Raw genomic sequence first — 22231 nt, forward strand, 5'->3', positions numbered from 1 at the left:
ATTGCACAGGTTCAAAAGCAAGATTTGCCAGACTAAATAACTTTGCCATTTACTTATTCATGCCACTTTAAATTATCTGTTTCATTTGGTTTCCTAACTGCAATGTGGTTAACAACACTGTATGTTTCAAATTCTGTGAGAATAGAATAAGCCAAAGCATGTAGGGCTTCCAAACTATATGCTAAGTGTAAATCAATGGCAACAATTATCAGACATTACCCCCAAGGCAATGACCCGATTGTATGTCCTAGTCACCTTTGTCAAATCGACGTGTCCTAGAATCATCTTTGGGGAAAGCCTTGATTGATAGATTGTCTCAATCAGTTTGACCTGTGGGCATAGGTTGGGAAAAGCTACATTGGCTGTTATTTGATTTAGGAAAAACCAGTTCATTTTTGGTGTCACAATTCTTCGTCCAGCTAGTCTCTAACTATATAAGTATAGCAAGTGAGCTGTGAAGCAAACAAACAACATTCCTCCATGTTTTCTGCTTTAAGTTCCTGCCCTAACTTTCTTCAATGATGGACTATAACCTGGAAGCATAAAGCAGATGAATCCTTTCCTCCTCTTAGCTGCATTTGTCATGGTCTTTGTCACAGCACTAGAAAGAAACTAGAACACCATGCTAAACTACCTGTTTTCTCTCCAGTTTTTATGGCATAAGAGCCTTCTATAATCCTTGCGTTTTTGTTAAAAATCATGTAAAAATCATGTCAAGGAAAATATTTATCAGTGGGTTCTTCAGCATTGGAAATGGATTCTCTCTGGTGGAGCACCAAAGTATTTTGTATTCAGGTGCTATCTTCTCTACAAATCACCACCACTATTTGTGGTCCCTGTCCGATAAGTAAAGTGTACAAATGAATTTTAAATGTAAATGTATAAATGTAGAGATGTCACTATGGTAAACATTTTCATTTTACCATTTATGAGTAAAATCATGGGAAATATTCTCTTCCCTTCTGACTCCTGTAAACACTGACCATCACTGAGTTCAAATTCATCCAATATGTAATCCAAAGTCTATAAATTCTATACCACTTTGTTTCACATACATAACTTCTAATCATCACAATTATCATGTATTTACTTGTCTTTGAAGTTATATATTCTATAAATCTCATCTCTTACCTTTTTTATTCACTGTACAATAAAGACTTTGTCATTCCCAAGTTGAAAAATATGGCTCAGACAATGTATGACACATTAACATCACACTGTTAGTAACTTTTTGTTGTTGTTTTTTGTTTGTTTCTTTGTTTCCTAAGCCTGGACTTCCTGACTACTCCTATAATGGTGCTCGGTGTGGACTTTAAAAGAGAACAGAATCAAATTGCTACACCATTAAAGTACATACAAATCACCTCAGATGCCTGTGAAATGCAAACACCAGCATTACCACGAGAAAGAGTGGAGCTCCTATACCTGGACAGACCTAAAAATTGGTCTTCAACTGGAAAGTGACAGGTAACAGATATGAGCAGCCACATTGTGAGACACATCATTCTAGGTGATGATACAGTATATGAAGATTGTTGGAAAAACTTCCAAGAGCCATTTTATTCAAATAAAACGATAGTTTAAACATCATAAATAATTAAAAATAAATAGAGAGGAACATTTTTTTGGCCAGCAGAGATCATAGCTCTTGTGGACAAGAGCATTTTCTCTTTAATGGTGACAGTTAATTCTTCAAAATTAAATGTTTTTTCTTTTAAACAGCAATTGGTTGACCAGATGTCTGCTGTGTCAATTCAAAGCTCTGCCTTCTCAGATGAAATTAGTGTACTATCTTTATATTTCTCATGCAGTGAGCACCAGCATCACTTGAAGCATTTCTCACTTCAGATGGGCTTTAAAGGAACTCATTTGAGATATCTCACTCTTTTTCCTGAGGCTAGACTGACATTGTGTTTACAAGTGCAATATTCTAAGACTACCTGAAAGACAGAATTCTACATTAGAAAAAAAGAATCGCTTGCTTCCACATGGAAAATCTTAGGTTCTAAAGAGAAGATTCAATTTTACAATTTGGAAGGACAAAGATCTGAAGACTTTTGTGTCCCTATAGTAGATTCTGCCAATTGGCATGCATTTTAGTCCATAGACAAAGTAGGTGAACCAGTCTTGACTTTGATGTCTAAACTTTATGGAGTCAAGAAACTATATCAATCTATTTCGAAGCAAAGAAGTGCAGGCCGACAGGAGCCGGATGTAGATCTCTCCTGAGAGACACAGCCAGAATACAGCAAACACAGAGGCGTATGCCAGCAGCAAACCACTGAATTGAGAATAGGACCCCCGTTGAAGGAATCAGAGAAAGAGCTGGAAGAGCTTGAAGGGGCTCGAGACCCCATATGTACAACAATGCCAAGCAACCAGAGCTTCCAGGGACTAAGCCACTACCTAAAGACTATACATGGACTGACCCTGGACTCTGACCTCATAAGTAGCAATGAATTTCCTAGTAAGAGCACCAGTGGAAGGGGAAGCCCTGGGTCCTGCTAAGACTGAACCCCCAGTGAACTAGATTGTTGGGGGGAGGGCGGCAAGGGGGGGAGGATGGGGAGGGGAACACCCATCAAGAAGGGGAGGGGGGAGGGGGATGTTTGCCCGGAAACCGGGAAAGGGAATAACACTCGAAATGTATATAAGAAATACTCAAGTTAATAAAAAAAATATTTTTCTGGGTTCAAATTAGAAAAACCTTACAGATTGACATATTAGTTCAGGAGCTAAAACATTTTTTTCCACAAAATACTTTAAATTTTGTAGACCAAGTTGTCTTAATGGCAGATGCTCACCCTTGCTGGTTCATGCCAGCTCCTGAATGGTGCTGAGTGGAGGAATGTAAGGGGAGGTGCTCACTCTATGGTCTTATATGCTAACTGGTTCTTCATTTGTCAATAAAGAAGTCGAGAAACAATTGCTGGGCTTCGAGGTCCCAAGAGGAAAAGTGACACAGGGGAAGAGAGAAGAGCTTTTTTGGCCATACCTTAGAACTAGAAGAAAGCACAATTGACTTAAGGTTTTGGGGCAGCTAGGGCCTGCAGCCTCCACTACAGGCAGGGGCCAAGGAGGTTGGTGGGAACTAATTAAAACACCCATTAAGTTTAGAGCAGGTGGAGAAACAGAGATAATAATTGATGAGGGCATGCCTTTCTAGGTAGGAGATTCTGCACCCAGCAATTGTGCCTAGCCAGAAAGTACTAAAATAATACAGCTGCCTGTATGTCTTATAGCCACACATTCTAGGGTCTCAAGAATGAGCTGGTAACACAACCCCTCCTGGAGCAAAGGTAAGGAGAGAAAGAGGCAGGGTTGGGGCTGGCAGCAGCTGATCCCAGAGCCAAGCTGAAGCAAAGGCAATTAGAAAACTATTCTCAACAATAAAAGAACTTCTGGGGGAATCACCATCCCTAACCTCCAGCTGTATTACAGAGCAATAGTGATAAAAACTGCTATAGTATTGGTACAAAGACCAGCAGGTAAATCAATGGAATAGAATTGAAGACACAGAAATGAACCCACACATCTATTGTCACTTGATCTTTGACAACGGAGCTAAAACCATCCAGTGTTTAAAAAAAAAAAAAAAAAAAAGCAGCATTTTCAACAAATGGTGCTGGATCATTTGGTGGTCAGTAGAATTCGCATTCATGCAGAAGAATGAAAATTGATTCTTATTGCCCTGTACAAAGCTCAAATCAAACTCAATCAAGGAACTCCACATAAAACCAGATACACTGAAACTAACGGAAGTAGGAAAGAGTCTCAAAGACACAGGCAAGATGCTGTCAAGGATGTAGAGAAAAGAGAAACACTCCTCCATTAATGGTGGGATTGCAAGCTGGTACAAGCCACTCTGGAAATCAGTCTGGCATTTCCTCAGAAAATTGGACAGAGTCCTACCTGAGGATCCAACTGTACCACTCCTGAGCATATACCCAAAAGATGCTCCAACATATAACAAAGACTCATGCTTCACTATGTTCATAGCAGTCTTAATAGTCAGAAGCTGGAAAGAACCCAGATGTCCTTCAACAGAGAAATGGATTCAGAAAATGTGGTACATTTACACAATGCAGTACTACTCAGCTGTTAAGAACAATGATTACCTGAAATTCTTGGGCAACTGGATGGAACTAGAAAATACCATCCTGAGTGAGGAAATCCAGTCACAAAAGAACACACATGGTATGCACTCACTGATATGGACACTAGCCCAAAAGCTCAGAATACTCAAGATATAATTCACAGACCATATGAAGAAAGATCAAAATGTGAATGGTCCATTCCTTCTTAGAATAGAGAACAAAATACTCACAGAAGGAAATACAGTGACAAAGAATGGAGAAGAGATGGAAGGAAAGGTCATCCAGAGACTGCCCCACCTGGGGATCCAACCCAAATGCAGCCACCAAACCCAGTCACTAATGTTCGGTAAAGTCTTTGTTCTTAGTGTTACTTGGGTTATTGTTGTGATTAAACTATTACTTATCTCCAAGTAATAATACTTATTTTATAACTGCTGCCTATTGTCTGCAATAAATTAATTTTATAAAAGATGTAATTTATTGCCTGAAGAATACAAGAACATTCTATAGGAAATCAAGTCAGTCAATAAACTGTCCTATTGTTATAGTCTCAAAACAAATATGGGGGGGCATAATCAGTGTACCTAGTTTATTAAGAAGATCTATGATGATGTAAGAATGTTGCAAAAATTTGTTTTATAAATCTTCAAGAAGATGCAATTATAAATCTTTCCTTTTTCTTATTTTTCTCCTGATAACTTATATCCTAGCAGGTAACCAATTATGGTTTAAAAGTATAATTGTTGATAAATAATAAGTGCTTAGCCTTACTACTTCCATTAGTGGCTTCCAGATGTCCTTACTTAAATAGTAACCCTGGACACTCCATAGAGTCTGTGCCAGCTGCTGAATATTTCCATTCCAGTTAGTGAATGTACTACAATATGGATTGAGGAATTCACTCCACCTACTGTGAGCTGAACCTGAGCTAAATTCCATTGATGATCTACCCTTTTCAAGCTCCTAATTACAGATAGTGGCATTTTGAGTTTCTTAAAATGACTCACAGTTAAGAGTCAGTGTCTAGTTATGCCCAAATGTCTGATTACATCTCTTTCTCTAATCCAGTTATCCTGCTTGAAAGTCATAGTCTTTTTCCAGAATTATGAGACGAAGATTAAGAGGTTAGGTTTTAGGCCATGCATTCAGTCTTGGGTCTGATTCAACTTTAGGACCTATGTCATCTGTTTTGGTGATTGTCTTGATTAGAATCCTGCTTCATAGAAATCAAGTATAAATTTAGAATATTCTCATCTAATTATATTCTAGGGGCACCATCATCTAGAAAATATAAACTAGTATCCAAGGATACTGGTGCTTCTTTTGCTAACTGTTGCTACATGTAATCTTGTGAACAGAAGCATAGGAAGGTCACATCTGTTAACTTTGTGGAAGCTGATACATGGTCATTTCACACATGAGCCTGCATCAAAAGTATTACATGTGCACAAGCCCTCTATGACTTATTTATGGACTGCAGGTGAAGAGGACTTTCCTGATCAAACACAATTCTCTCCCTTCCCATTTTCATTTTAGAGTGTTTTACGTGCTTTTTTTGTTTTATGGAATGCTTCATAAGTTTGAGCATCATCCTTGCACAAGGGCTATACTAGTCTTCACTGGATTGTTCAGTATGTGTGCTGCAGAGTCCAGTTTCATTTGCTAAAAGGCTCAAATTTCCTCTCTGGAGACTGAAAGCAAGAATAAACACTCATTTTTTTTCCTTGGTTCCTTTTTTAACCAATTATTTTTATTTATTTACATCTCAAATGTTGCCCTCCTCTCCTGGTTCTCCTTCTCAAGAATTCTTTGCTTCATGCCCCCTCTCCTTTACCTCTGAGAGTGTACACATCCTGGATGGATATTCCCCTTCTGTGAGGCAAGTCTGTACAGGGTTAGGCACATCCTCTCCCACTGGGGCCAGACAAGGCTGTCAGTCCTCTGCTACCTATGTGTTGGAGGCCACGGAATTGCCCACGTATGCTCTTTGGTTGGTGGCTTAATCTCCAGGAGCTTTCAGGAGTTCACATTGGTTGACACTGTTGGTCTTCCTACAGAGCTGTCACCCCTTCAGTTACTTCAATCCTTCTCCTAATTCTCCCATAGGGGTTCCTGGCCTCAGTCCAATTGTTGGCTCTAAGTATTTCTATACATCTCAGTCAGCTGCTGGTGTAGCCTCTCAGAAGACAGCCATTATAGGCTCCTGCAAGCACGACATAGCATCAGTAACAGTGTCAGGGTTTGTTGCCTGTCTATGGGATAGATCCCAAGCTGGGCTGGTCAGCCATTCCTTCCATCTCTGCTCCATTTCTGTCTCTGTATTTCTTTTAGACAGGAACCATCTGGGTTAAAAATTTTGAGGGTAGGTTGGTGACCCCTTCTGTCCACAGGGGAGCCTGTCTAAATACTGCAGGTGTACTGTTCAGGTTCCATCTCCCCATTATTGGGCATTTTGGCTAAGGTCACCCACATTGCGTACTGGAAGTCTCTCACATCGCAGGACTCTGGGACTTATTAGAGATTCTTCACCACCACTCACCACCAGCTGCTGCACATTTTCATTCATTCTCCTGGGTTTCTCTTCTGTCTATCCCCGATACATGATCCTGTTCCCTTTCCCCTCTCTGACCCAGGTCCCTCCCTCTTTCCCTCTGCCTCCCATCATTATTTTGATTCCTCTTCTAAAGGAGATTCAAACATCCTCACTTTGGCCTTCCCCCTTGTTTAACTTCTTTGGCCTGTGGGGTGGATCGCAGGTTTTCTCTACTGTTTGGCTAATCCACTTGTCAGTAAGTACATACCATGCATGTCCTTTTGGGTCATAATCAATAAAATCTTCACTTGCTTTTATGCAACATGAAGATGAGATTTGTGGTCTAAAATAATTTGTTTTTCCTTTTTTTCCTCCACATTTTTTTCCTTTTCTTGTAATGGTTTCTGAAACCAATAAATAGAGCTGCATCAGGTGAGGCGGCATCAGGTGAGAGGGCATTTGAATGTCATGCTCAGCATGTCAGGCTCTTCTTAGGTAACCAAGTTCTTTTTGCTTTGTACTGAAAATAAAGCAGCACCACTTGCTTGTTATCCTGTTGCCTACAGTATTTAGAATCTCTGAATGTGTGTGTCTGTCTCAGTGTAATGGTTGCTAAATGAATTTGTGATCACAATTGTTGCACTGTGTTCTGTTTACTTCCATTTTCACATACTGACTGCTCAGCAATGAGTAGAACTTCTGAGCTCACAGCAATTGCTGTGGTGGTCTGCAGATGCATTACCTGCAAGATTTGCTTGGGGCAGTACAACGAGAGACCTATGCCTGTATCACAGAGGAAAACAATGGATAAATCAAAATTGCATTTGGACCGAAGAATGACAGCCCTAGGAAAATAGACTGCAAAAAGCACAGAGACATTGTGGGACCCTTGTGTTCGGTCACACCACACCAATTTCTCCTGAAGCATACTATTCCTCTATGTCCAATGCCAACATATTCACTAACACAAACCAATACTCACTTCTCATTTGTATGGATTATATTAAACACTTCCTGACTGATTCCTTTAATCTGTTTACTGTCTAATCTTCACACAGAAGCCAGATGTTTTCCTCAAAGTGGAAATAAGATGTCACTTGTTCCGAAGAGCTTGCAATCTCAAAATGATAACCAACAAAATTTTGGCATATCTTATATTGTCTCTGACCTTGTCTCCAACTCGAATCATTTTTCAGTATCTGGGGTGCAGGTGGGGATGATGAAAGTGCTTCAAGAACCTCTAGAAGAATAGTTTGGATAATATTGGTATGAGGTCTTCTATGAAGGTCTGATAGAATTCTGCACTAAACCCGTCTGGACCTGGGCTCTTTTTGGTTGGGAGACCTTTAATGACTGCTTCTATTTCCTTAGGAGTTATGGGGTTGTTTAACTGGTTTATCTGTTCCTGATTTAACTTGGTACCTGGTATCTGTCTAGGAAATTGTCCATTTCCTGTAGATTTTCAAGTTTTGTTGAATATAGGCTTTTTATAGTAAGATCTGATGATTTTTTGAATTTCCTCTGAATCTGTAGTTATGTCTCCCTTTTCATTTCTGATTTTGTTAATTTGGACACACTCTCTGTGTCCTCTCGTTAGCCTGGCTAGGGGTTTATCTATCTTGTTGATTTTCTCAAAGAACCAACTTTTGGTTTTGTTGATTCTTTCTATGGTCCTTTTTGTTTCTACTTGGTTGATTTCAGCTCTGAGTTTGATTATTTCCTGCCTTCTACTCCTCCTGGGTGTATTTGCTTCTTTTTGTTCTAGAGCTTTTAGGTGTGCTGTCAAGCTGCTGACATATGCTCTTTCCTGTTTCTTTCTGCAGGCACTCAGCGCTATGAGTTTTCCTCTTAGCACAGCTTTCATTGTGTCCCATAAGTTTGGGTATGTTGTACCTTCATTTTCATTAAATTCTAAAAAGTTTTTAATTTCTTTCTTTATTTCTTCCTTGACCAGGTTATCATTGAGTAGAGCATTGTTCAGTTTCCACGTATATGTGGGCATTCTTCCCTTATTGTTATTGAAGACCAGCTTTAGGCCGTGGTGGTCCGATAGCACGCATGGGATTATTTCTATCTTTCTGTATCTGTTGAGGCCTGTTTTTTGACCAATTATATGGTCAATTTTGGAGAAAGTACCATGAGGAGCTGAGAAGAAGGTATATCCTTTTGCTTTAGGGTAGAACGTTCTATAAATATCCGTTAAGTCCATTTGGCTCATGACTTCTCTTAGTCTGTCTAACAGATGGAGCACTACCGAATTCCTTCTATGAAGCCACAATTACTCTTATACCTAAACCACACAAAGACCCAACAAAGAAAGAGAACTTCAGACCAATTTCCCTTATGAACATTGACGTAAAAATACTCAACAAAATTCTGGCAAACCGAATCCAAGAGCACATCAAAACAATCATCCACCATGATCAAGTAGGCTTCATTCCAGGCATGCAGGGATGGTTTAATATACGGAAAACCATCAACGTGATCCATTATATAAACAAACTGAAAGAACAAAACCACATGATCATTTCATTAGATGCTGAGAAAGCATTTGACAAAATTCAACACCCCTTCATGATAAAAGTCCTGGAAAGAATAGGAATCCAAGGCCCATACCTAAACATAGTAAAAGCCATATACAGCAAACCAGTGGCTAACATTAAACTAAATGGAGAGAAACTTGAAGCAATCCCACTAAAATCAGGGACTAGACAAGGCTGCCCACTCTCTCCCTACTTATTCAATATAGTTCTTGAAGTTCTAGCCAGAGCAATCAGACAACAAAAGGAGATCAAGGGGATACAGATCGGAAAAGAAGAAGTCAAAATATCACTATTTGCAGATGATATGATAGTATATTTAATGATGCCAAAAGTTCACCAGAGAACTACTAAAGCTGATAAACAACTTCAGCAAAAGTGGCTGGGTATAAAATTAACTCAAATAAATCAGTAGCCTTCCTCTACACAAAAGAGAAACAAGCGAGAAAGAAATTAGGAAACGACACCCTTCATAATAGACCCAAATAATATAAAATACCTCGGTGTGACTTTAACCAAGCAAGTAAAAGATCTGTACAATAAGAACTTCAAGACACTGAAGAAAGAAATTGAAGAAGACCTCAGAAGGTGGAAAGATCTCCATGCTCATGGATTGGCAGGATTAATATAGTAAAAATGGCCATTTTACCAAAAGCGATCTACAGATTCAATGCAATCCCCATCAAAATACCAATCCAATTCTTCAAAGAGTTAGACAGAACAATTTGCAAATTCATCTGAATAACAAAAACCCAGGATAGCTAAAACTATCCTCAACAATAAAAAGGACTTCAGGGGAATCACTATCCCTGAACTCAAGCAGTATTACAGAGCAATAGTGATAAAAACTGCATGGTATTGGTACAGAGACAGACAGATAGACCAATGGAACAGAATTGAAGACCCAGAAATGAATCCACACACCTATGGTCACTTGATTTTTGACAAAGGAGCCAAATCCATCCAATGGAAAAAGATAGCATTTTCAGCAAATGGTGCTGGTTCAACTGGAGGTCAACATGTAGAAGAATGCAGATCGATCCATGCTTATCACCCTGTACAAAGCTTAAGTCCAAGTGGATCAAGGACCTCCACATCAAACCAGACACACTCAAACTAATAGAAGAAAAAACTAGGGAAGCATCTGAACACATGGGCACTGGAAAAAAATTTCCTGAACAAAACACCAATGGCTTATGCTCTAAGATCAAGAATGACAAATGGGATCTCATAAAACTGCAAAGCTTCTGTAAGGCAAAAGGACACTGTGGTTGGGACAAACGGCAACCAACAGATTGGGAAAAGATCTTTACCAATCCTACAACAGATAGAGGCCTTATATCCAAAATATACAAAGAACTCAAAAAAAAGTTAGACCGTAGGGAGACAAATAACCCTATTAAAAAATGGGGTTCAGAGCTAAACAAAGAATTCACAGCTGAGGAATGCGAATGGCTGAGAAACACCTAAAGAAATGTTCAACATCTTTAGTCATCAGGGAAATGCAAATCAAAACAACCCTGAGATTTCACCTCACACCAGTGAGAATGGCTAAGATCAAAAACTCAGGTGACAGCAAATGCTGGCGAGGATGTGGAGAAAGAGGAACACTCCTCCATTGTTGGTGGGATTGCAGACTGGTACAACCATTCTGGAAATCAGTCTGGAGGTTCCTCAGAAAATTGACATTAAACTGCCTGAGGATCAGCTATCCCTCTTGGGCATATACCCAAAAGATGCCCCAACATATAAAAAAGACACGTGCTCCACTATGTTCATCGCAGCCTTATTTATAATAGCCAGAAGCTGGAAAGAACCCAGATGCCCTTCAACAGAGGAATGGATACAGAAAATGTGGTATATCTACACAATGGAATATTACTCAGCTATCAAAAACAACGAAGTTTATGAAATTTGTAGGCAAATGGTTGGAACTGGAAAATATCATCCTGAGTGAGCTAACCCAATCACAGAAAGACATACATGGTATGCACTCATTGATAAGTGGCTATTAGCCCAAATGCCTGAATTACCCTAGATGCCTAGAACAAATGAAACTCAAGACGGATGATCAAAATGTGAATGCTTCACTCCTTCTTTAAAAGGGGAACAAGAATACCCTTGGCAGGGACGAGAGAGGCAAAGATTAAAACAGAGACTGAAGGAACATCCATTCAGAGCCTGCCCCACATGTGGCCCATATATATACAGCCACCCAATTAGACAAGATGGATGAAGCAAAAGAAGTGCAGAAGTGTAGATCGCTCCTGAGAGACACAGCCAGAATACAGCAAATACAGAGGCGAATGCCAGCAGCAAACCTCTGAACTGAGAATAGGACCCCCGTTGAAGGAATCAGAGAAAGAACTGGAAGAGCTTGAAGGGGCTTGAGACCCCATATGTACAACAATGCCAAGCCACCAGAGCTTCCAGGGACTAAGCCACTACCTAAAGACTATACATGGACTGACCCTGGACTCTGACCTCATAGGTAGCAATGAATATCCTAGTAAGAGCACCAGTGGAAGGGGAAGCCCTGGGTCCTGCTAAGACTGAACCCCAGTGAACTAGATTGTTGGGGGAGGGCGGCAATGGGGGAGGGTCTGGAGGGGAACACCCATAAGGAAGGGGGAGGGGAGGGGATGTTGCCCGAAACCGGGAAAGGAATAACACCGAAATGTATATAAGAAATATTCAAGTTAATAAAAAAAAAAAAAAAAGAACCTCTAGAAGAGGTTAAATCTAAAGATACTCGTTTTTTATATATAAAATAAAATTTTAATAAAACTGTCACACATCCTCCTGTATATTTTAATGAACTTTAGCTTACTTATAAACACAATATAAAAATGCTAGTTATGTAGTAGTTACACCGTTGCATTCATGTAGTAGATGGGTTTTCTAGAGTAACATAACAAACAGAATATATTTATTATAAAATGGTATTTGTGAGATTGGTATACATGACAGAGGCTTTGTAGTTTAACAATGGTCATCTGCCTATTGGAAAGGGAGAGAATCCATCAGTTGCTCAGTCTCTCAAGCTGATACAGCAGCCCCTGAAAATGACAAATTCAGATCACATTGTAAAGCAAAAGAAGCTGTTAGAAGAGAATGGTAACAGCAGTAAGAGACACAAAGAAAGGGGAAGGCATAGAGGTGAAACTGTTTTTCCTCAAACCTTTGTACATCTGGGCTGTCTAAAGGAAGGTGCTGGTCCTTTTAAGAATGAGTGCCATTCCCCCAACCCTGGCAGGTACTCACAAACATGTCCAGAAGTCTGTGTCAGTGATTCTAAATCACTACAAGGCAGCAATCAAGCCCGATGATCTTGGCTGCAGGAGACATAGTAAGAGAATGATTATCCTATTATTTTGGTCTACAGTTGGTTGAAACCATGAACACATGGCTGAGAATACACTTTCTGTTACATACACACCTTCTCCTTGCAAGTTCTTCACTTTGGCCTTCTTTTTGGCATTTTACACTAAATTTTCTCTCAATCAGAAATTCTGATTCCACATGTAAGCATATACTTAACTCTCCAACCTCCGTCAAATCTTCACTTAAAACTCTTCTTACAAAGAACTGTCAGCACTTTTTTAGAAGCTGAAACCAATCAGCCTTCTCACTGTCTTAGCTTCCGGACCTGATCAACATCTTTTTTCTCTATGGGAAATATATGTCATTTCAGATAATAATGTATGTTTTTCAATCGTGCTTATTCTTACTGCCCTTTCTACAACCCACCACTGAGCATAATACAACATGTTCTCCAAGAAGAATTATGCCTGACATGCAAAAGGCAAATCAGTAAATTAACAATGAATGAATCATAGAGATGTATTAATGAATGTCAATATCAAATTGACTACATACACATATACATGAGAAAAGGTAAAACTACATTGCTTCCAGGTGTATAGTTTGGGCAGGAGATGAGGATGGAGCAAGAAGGCTTTTACTGTCCTCTGTGTAAAAAGCACAGTGTTTGAAATAGTTGTGCTCTCTCATGTAATCTATCCAATGAAACTGCAATTGAGTATTATCATTTTTCTCTTTCAGATATGCATTTGCCAAGTTCTAACTTCTACTATGTGGTGGAGTTAAGTTTTAAAAACATCTGACTTGAAAATACTGTCTTAAAAACATGTGTACTAGTTACTTTTTATTGCAGTGAGAAAATACTATGACAAAAAGCAATTTACAAAAGGAGTTTATTTTGTCCTACTGTTCCACAGGAATGAAGAGTCCATCATGGCACTAGATTTCTATAGTCGGAAGCTGAGGGATTACATCTCATTCACATATAGGAAGCAGGAAGTAGGAAAAAGTCAGAAATCCTTAAAGTTCCCCACAATAATTCCTCTAGCCAGGCTCTACAGTGTAACCATTCCATAACCTCCCCAAATCGCACCACTAACCTGGGACCAAGGAGTTAAATAAACAAACCTGTGGTGGGACATTTCTCATTCATACCACAATATTGTTAGAGACAAATTTACTTTAGGTCAGACATAGCTATGAAGTAGTGCGGGAAGTCAAGTTCTAAAAAGTCAAAGGAGGCTCACAGCTGCCACCAGATTATGACAACCTATATTTTAAAAATGTCAGTTAAAATTCTTCAAGTATGTAAAACATGAATCACATTGCCATAGTCCCATTATTTTTTCTTAACCTTTTAACCTTTTATTTCACAGGGTTCTGCTTTGAATAGGACATCCAAAAATCATAGTTTTAATATGGTATGAAGACAGCTAATATTTCTAACTACTGTTCCTCTCATCTATGATGTACTTTCATTAAAAAAACTGATATACAGTAAAAAAGAGAATTAAGAGACACAATATAATACAATACCTTGATACTCTCTATTAAAACTTGAGATCCTTTCCTTCATTAACTATAGAATTCTTCAGAATTATAGTCATAACTAAAAAAATGTAATTGCAGTTATAGTTTATATTTTTCTTGCTTTATAACAATTTTGTATGAAGAAATTAAAAAGCTATCTATCTACTAAAGACTTTAGGAGAAGCCTAAGAAGGTTTCACATTGGCAGTTCCTATTTAGTCTCAAGAAAACTCTAATCATAGAGGTATAGCTAGGCAGTCTGACAAAACCCCACATACACTTATTAACTCTATGGGTAGAAAACATACAGTAAGTTGTATTGAGGCCCTGCAGAGTCAATGGACTTATTTCTTACTATACTTTTGACTGACACCCAAGAATGCCATTTCAAAGCAGAAAAAAAGAACTCCCAGGGACTAAACCACCAACCATAGAATACACATGGCGGGACCCATGGCTCCAAGCACATATGTATCAGAGGATAGCTTTGTTGGGCATCAATAGGAGGAAAAGCTCTTGATGCTGTGAAGACCTGATTCCCCAGGTAGGGGAATGCCAGGACGATAAGGTGGGAGTGGGTGGGTGGAGTAGGTGGGTGGGGAAGCATCCTCATAGGAGGAGCAGGGGAGATAGAAGAGGGGGAAATGGGAAGGGGGATAACATTTGAAATGTAAATACATAAAATATACAATAAAAAAGCTAAAAAGAAGAAGAAAAATAATGGAAATGACTCAAGGAACAAATTTGTCTGATTTACTTGGTTTTCTTCTTTCTCTTTTTTAAAGACAGGGTTTCATTATGTAACCCTAGCTATTTTTCAAATCTGGGGCTCAGACTCCTGAGCAGAAGAGACTCATGCCTGCCTTAAAGTTTCTAAAATATTCAAGAATAAGGAAATATTAAAATTAGCCTAATGAGTCAATATATATTTTAAGAGACTTTCTTCTTATGATCAGTCAACATTGCTAACCTGTTTACTTGGAAACTTAAATTCACAAGCATAGTATTCAAACTTTGATTTAGGACAGCTAAAAATCTTACATCTTTTTTTTTTTTTTTAATGTATTTAGCTGGACATGGTGGCATATGCCTTCAATTTCAGCACTTGGCAGAGGCAGGCAGATTTCTGTGGGTTCAAGAACAGCCTGTTTAATTTAGCTAGTTCCAGGACAGTCAAAACTACAAAGTGAAACTCTTTCTCTTAAAAATGGTATTTATTTAGTTGTATGAGTATTTGTACATGAGTGTGTGTGTGTGTGTTTCAATGCTTATGCACACATGCACAGGCATATATGGGTGTATAGGGACTGAACTCAGGGTATCAGGGTTGGTGGCAAATTCCTGTACCAATTAAACCATCTCACTGGTCTACATGTTCACTTAATACAGTAGTTTTCAACCTTCCTAATGCTGTGACCCTTTAGTGTTGTAGTGACCCCAATCATAAATTTATTTTTGTTGCTACTTCATAACTATAATTTTACTACAATTATGAATCATAATGTAAATAATTGTTTCCAATGGTCTTAAGACCATTGTGGGACGTTTGACCCACAAAGGGATCATGACACACAGGTTGAGAACTGCTGCTTTAATATATAACCAGCATATTATTTTTTTTGTATACATACTTCATTTTGGCCTGCTGTGGTAGTACATGTAGTCCCAGGACTAGAGAGATGGAAGTAGGAGAATCAGGTATTCAAGGTGGTCTTTGGCTACATAACAAGATTGAGGTCAACCTGGACTGTGAGATATTCTCTCAAAAAAAAAAAAAAAAAAAAAAAAAAAAGAAAGAAAGAAAAAAAAGAAAAAATTGTATATGCAAATAGAATTTTAAAGAATCCTACTGCAATTTTTAAAATGTTAATTATAAACATTTTCTAAAGAACATGATGGATTTTCAAACATTTAAATGTTACTTTTAATTATTTTTTTTTAAATTGAGGCAATTACAAAAAAATCACAAAAATTTCTTCCTGGTCAACTCATTCTGGCTAGTTATTCATCATTTTTAGTTTCCAAGAACATGCTTTTGGTGTTACTGACTATATAAAAATGCAACCCATGTTCTGAATTGGGACAAAGTATGAGTAAGAAACAGCTAATTGTGACTGTGAGAATAAAGTTTGGTTTCACTGAAAATATTTTAAATTTTGCAATTTAACCGTTAAAGGGAGCTATTAGAGTTGCCTTTAGAGCTTAGACCAACGGATCAGGAATAGTAATTTCTGGTAATAAATTAGTCAGGATTAGTGTTATTTTAGCCATTAAAAAGTAATCTTTTGCTCATAGGCTAATATCCCTTCTATACTCTTTACATGGCATTTATGATCACCTTGAACACGATATTTACTTATTTATTTGCTTTTATTTTCCATCACTTCTAGAAGGTAAGCTCTCTAGAAATAGGTGTTTCGTTCTTGGTTTCTGCTGTTGTGTATATGTTTGTGGTATCCAGTATTAAATCCAGGGTCTCAACGATAAACTAATGATAAACATAGGTTCTTCACTTCATCTACACCCCAACTTTTTTTACTTGTTTACAGGTCCATTCCTAGTATGCAATACTACTTATTTAATTAAGTATTTAATTAAATTTCAATTAATTTCTGAGAATAATCTGGCTAAAGTGTTACTGGGCAGGCATCTAGAATGTGATAGAAAGATGCAGTGAGAAAGTGTGATTTTTTGGAACAAATAATTTCATATAAAACTCCAGATACTTTCTTATTGTATTCACTTCATTAAAAGCTCACATATGTGCTTCATTATGGCCCTATGTAGGTTAAAAAGATTTTAAAACAAAATGCTATACATATGTTTACACAAACATCACTGACTTTTCACAAGTTAATGTAAAACACCACACTTAAAAGGCATGTAAAGGGAACCTATGTTTATGAAGTCAGACAATGAACATAGACAAAATATTTCCTAAGTATCTCTGTTCTCAGTTCTCCTTTGTTAACATTCCACAAATTTCCTCATTATTTGAATAGATAATTTAGTTTCCTTTCAAAAACAGATCAGCATTTTTTTCTTTACACATAATGTTGAGATAAATGATCAGACCTTTTGAAGAACAACACACCAGTTCCCTTGGTCATAGTAGCTCTGCAGAATGCTTACATCACCCACAGCCTGGCAGGAAGCTTCCAACTCTCCATTACAGAAAACATGGTAATAACGATGAAACACAGGACGTGGGTCAGGACATCTGGCTAGGCCAGACTGTTCCACAGCTTTGTCTTTACCAGGCTTTCCTTTGAGGTGCCAAGGAACCAGCACATCTTGGGAATGAAAACAGGTCCTATTTGTATGAATAGGAAGTTCAGAATTAAGAACTTTCCTTGACGTACACTCTTCATCCTTGGTGTTATTACTGGAGTGGACAGACAGTCCTGGGTCATCACTGACTCCCTCGGGCATTTGATTTACTAGCAATTGTTCCATGGATGTGGCATTGTTTAGTTCACCTTTATCTCCTTGGCTAATTCTGTTTCCTTTAAGATACTTGGACTTCTGATCTCTATATTCTTGTTCCATTGCCCAGACATAAATGAGGGCCTGCCCACCAGATCTCAGGAGACGGGCAAGTTCTTGGATAGCTTCCACTCTGCGCTCCTAAAAACAAACAAAAGAACAAATAGGCAAACAAACAAACAAACAAACAAACAAAAAAACAGATAAAATGAAATGACTGTAATTTATCAACCCAGAGAAGACAGAGAGACCTAATTAAATGTAGAACTGTTTGCTTGTGCTAAAAACTGTACATAAAACACCTGGCTAAGGCACTGGTAATCACGTCTGCAGCCTGGACCCGAGTAAATTTTAATTTACAGTGAGAGAGAATAATACAAGCAGAAAACAGAAGATTCACTGGCCTAAGGACACCAGGCTCTTAGTACAGAGAAGTCAAAGCAGTTGAAATTCAGGGGTCAAAATCACAGATAAAGAAGGAACTATAAGGAAATGCCTCCAACAGCTACATGCAAAGTCCTTTAAAGCCATCTTCCAGTGGGAACACTGCATGAGCACTGGGTGGAATTCCAGGAAACTCAGCAGAAGAGCAGCCGGGAAGTTAGAAAACAAAGCAGTGGTTTCAGCAACCAAGCAATGTTGAAGAGACAGAATATGACCTTAAGGTCTACAAGACAGAAACAAAGCTTATCTTGAGACATTTCAGAGGGACTGAAATAAGCAACTATAAACTAACCCCAATAAAATAAAGCCTTAAAGCCAAGCCTTAAAGAGCTAAAAATGATAAACTTATATGTACTTGTTGGTCTTAATTTACTCCCCTTTGGAAGAGAACAGAATTCACACCATTTAGTAAAAGGTATAGAATTCAATAACAATAATGACGACAACAACAACAACATCAAGAATAAAAGTATTGATGACCAAAGCTCCAAAAGCAGACAAAAAGACAGACTATAAAACTAAATGCTCAGCCAAAAGAAAGTGCCAGTGTCCATCTCTATCATTTTACATCATGCTCCCTTTGCTAGAACTATTTCCGGAGAGATGATCATGTAATAACTCCAGCAGTTCTATCTTGGTCAGGCTAAGCATTGGGGTTACAGGTGTCGCTGAAGGTCACGCCCAGCTTTTGTGTACATGCTATGACCTGAACTCTGATCCTTATGCTTGCAGAGAACGTGCTCCACCTCTCTAGTTCCAAGAATATTTTAGTATATATAAAAGAAAAGGTGTATACTGCAGAGAAAGAGAGAGACAGAGACAGAGAGAGACAGAGACAGAGAGAAACAGAGGGGGTTTAATGAGATCGTTTCTCCTTTTCAGTAGAAAAATGAAGACTCATTTAATTTTGGAGTACAATTTTCAAAGTTATTGGATTCTTTATAACTATCACTTTCAGAAATATAAGAAAGGAAGCAAAAAAAATTGAAAGGTTTCTTGTCAAATCTGTTTTCAATTGCCTATGCATTCTCAGAAACTTTACTCTCAGTTTTTACTGGCAAAAAAGGAGATATCTCTTATTTTCATTAGATTCTTTCACACCACCAATTAACCGCTGAGTATGGCTTCTGTCTGTTCAGAAATGCTCTGCTCACTATTATCACTCTTATGACATGGTTTTTATAAAATTCGTAAAATTACATATCACAACTTACCAAATGTCTACCGTTTTCAACCCTGTAACTGTTTCAATATTTGAGATTGAATTCAAATTCTGAGTAGGCTTCATGATCATTCTATCACTCAGATGTTTTAGTTTTCATATGGACTAAAACCAATTAAATTGTTTTTTAAGTTTCTCATATTTCTTCAGTTGATTTACTACTTGCTACAGTTTCTATTAATTCAAATAAAAATACAAGTAATGTACCACTTTATAGTGAACCTGGATTTATACAATTATTTCCATTGTAATGCTTTGGAGTAATTCCCCACTATTTTCTGTATATGAGACAAAGTTTAGCTAATCAAAATTAAATATACCAACTCTGTTATGTCATAGAAAAACCACCGGAATATTCAATGTGATTAAGAATTAAACACTGTATATTTTGGGCTAGGGAGATGGCTTAGTGGGTAAACCCTCTTGCTAATGCCTGATGACCTGAATCAATTCCCAGAACCCATAAGATAGAAAGAGAGTACTCAATCTTACAGTTGTTCTCTGACATACACACAATAATCTGTGGCAAATGAAGTCACATCAGTACACACACACACACACACACACACACACACACACACACACACACACTACATAAATAAATGCCAAGTTAAAAATGTTATATCTCATCATTTCAATTATTTTATGACTTATAAAGGAATATATTAAAGCAACTATTAACATGTATCTAGTTATGAATCAAACAAAAGACTTATTTTCCATTAAAAAAAAACCTCAAAGACTTTAACTTTAACTTTAATAATTAGAACTAATATGTCCACAAAACTAGAAAAAAATTGAATAAATAAAAATAAGTTAGAGGGTCGACACCTGTCTCCTGCGTGGGATACGTGTCGGCCCGGCGATCCCCGTAATAGATCTCCGTAATAAACCTCGCCTTTGCTTATTACATCCAAAATGGTCTCTCTGTGTCTGGGGTCCGCGATTTCCCAAGACTTGAGTAAGGGTCTCTCTTCGGGGATCTTTCATTTGGGGGCTCGTCCAGGATCTTTGCGACCACCCCAGACTCCGAAGACCCCTTGAAGGTGAGTTAGATGTTTGTCTGAGTGTTTCTGTGTGAGCGGCGCCGCATTGGTCAGTCTGTGTCTGTCTCTGTTTTGGTTCCGCTGTGTGTGTATATGTGTGTGTCTTAGTACCGGTCAGTGTTAAGAGGGTAGATGTGTATTCCTGCCCTGTGCTAAGAGGGTAGATGTGTATTCCTGCCCTGTGCTAGGAGAGTGGATGTGTATCCCCACTCGGTTCAGCTGCCTTTGTGGTCCACGAGGATCCTCTGGCTGTGGAAGGGGGACGCCTCAGTCCCGCAAGCTGCAGCCCTGGAAGACGTTCCACGGGCGGAGAGCAGTCGGGAGAGCCCGACTGTGGGCAGTCAGGAGTACCTGACTGTGGTTTTCTGGAACAAAGGAGACGGAGTGCTCCTTTTACCTAGGCGGGAGTGGACGAGGGAATCCCACTCCGTCAGAGGTCGTGTTCGGCTGCCTATTTAAGTATAGGCGCGGACAAGTGTGCTTGGACGTGTTAGTGTCTGTTGTCTGTATTCTGTTTCTGTGTTTGGTGTTCTTTTTCTTTGCCATGGGGCAGACTGTGACAACCCCTTCGTCTTTGATGGTGGACCATTGGACAGACGTTAGGGCAAGAGGACACTCTGGAATCCTGTTGGGAGGTGGAATCAGATGGTCCGTCTCATCCCAGAAGCAGCTAAGGTTAAGCTGCAGTTTGGGCCAGGTACTGAAGGTACCAGATATTTGTGGAAATTGGTTATAGGATGCTTTGTCTTGGTCTTGTTTGTCTGGTTTGTTTTCTGTGGTACTGTCGAGTGTCTTTTTGGCTTTTGATTCATTTTTGAATTTGGACTGATGACTGTGTTTGAAATCTTGGACTGACGACTGTGTTTGAAATCATGGAACTGTTTGCTTTGTTAGTCAAAGAGTTTTACTTGGTCCTCTTGGTGCTTAAGTTAAAAGTTAAAAATAATTTGCTTGAGAAAAATTGTTTTCTGCCAGGAGTTTTATCTTTCTCTCTTGAGCCTCCTTCCCAAGGAGAGATGCCCCAGGTTGGGGGGCAGAGAAGCCCCTAAAATAGTTTCAAAAAGAATCTACAACAAACTGTGAAAAACTTTGTTTTGCCAGTCAAAATTTAGAATTCAGGCTTTGGCTGTGGCCAAGGTCAGGATTAATGTTTTCTTTTCCATGGGCCTTTAGCCCACTGAGACAGTTTGGTAAAGGGCTGCTACTAAAGTCCTGATAGCCCCAGGTGAACTGGTTACAATTCTTTTGTCAGCTGCTTAGTATCTAGCACCCAGGTTCTAACCATCTCTCCATCCTTTTGTTATTAGTTGTTACTAGAAGCCTAGTGTCATTTGGAGGCTGGTTCTCTTGAGAGGCAAAGCCACCAAGCTGACACTGAAGAGAGGTACTCCTTAAGGGAAAATCTAAGCCCAGAGAGACAGTCGGTAACAGATCAGCTGCCCTTCTGCTCGCCTTTCTGTTTCATAGACAAAGCTTGTGCTTATTTTTACAATGGCCTTTTTGTCCAAAAAAGGCCTCCTGGTTTAGCTGTGTGACTAAATGCTATTTGTCCTCTTCAGTGGACCTCTATTCTCTAGATTCTCTTCTTGTTTTCTCACCATCCCATTTGAGATGCTTGTTAGTAACTGTTACAGGTCTTCTTTACCACTGAAGAAAGACAGAATCCTACTAGAGCCCAGAAAGAATGTTCCAGACATGGATGGAAGACCCTCACTCCTGACTGTTGACTTGGAATACCCCTGAAGGTAGGGAGTGCCCCGGGTCTGCTGCCAGGCTCCAAGGGTGGGTCTCCGAGGGGCTGGAAAATGCCCCACCAATCTGGCTAAGATAAGGGAAAGATATGAAGAGAAAGTTACAGAAACTTGAAGGGTTAAGCTAAGTTGCTAAAAGTTAGTATAAGTTGCAGAGAAAGAAAGGTTGAACAGAGAGACTGAAAAAAAGAAAGAAAGAAAGAGGATAAAAAGAGCAGAAAGCTAGGGAAGAGACAAAAAGAAGAGGAAGTTAGAGAG

The 22231-nt window shown here is 38.8% G+C and overlaps 1 protein-coding gene across 2 annotated transcripts in view; it reads right to left on the bottom strand.

Moving 5' to 3' along the window:
• Positions 1–255: 255 nt before the first annotated feature.
• The window catches only part of Alkbh8 (alkB homolog 8, tRNA methyltransferase), a 98624-nt gene continuing 76648 nt past the window's right edge, over positions 256–22231 (bottom strand). Inside the window, exons 12-13 of one of the 2 annotated variants that reach the window (XM_032908693.1) lie at positions 17387–17651; positions 256–330 (exon numbers count right to left, since the gene is read on the bottom strand). In XM_032908693.1, the coding sequence (XP_032764584.1) occupies positions 317–330; positions 17387–17651 (279 nt within the window). In that variant the 3' untranslated portion in view covers positions 256–316. Of the gene's footprint in view, positions 331–16741; positions 17652–22231 lie in introns of those variants that run through there. The other variant, XM_032908692.1, reaches the window with a different exon arrangement.

Source organism: Rattus rattus, chromosome 7, assembly GCF_011064425.1.
Source record: "Rattus rattus isolate New Zealand chromosome 7, Rrattus_CSIRO_v1, whole genome shotgun sequence".
Taxonomy (NCBI): Eukaryota; Metazoa; Chordata; class Mammalia; order Rodentia; family Muridae; genus Rattus; species Rattus rattus.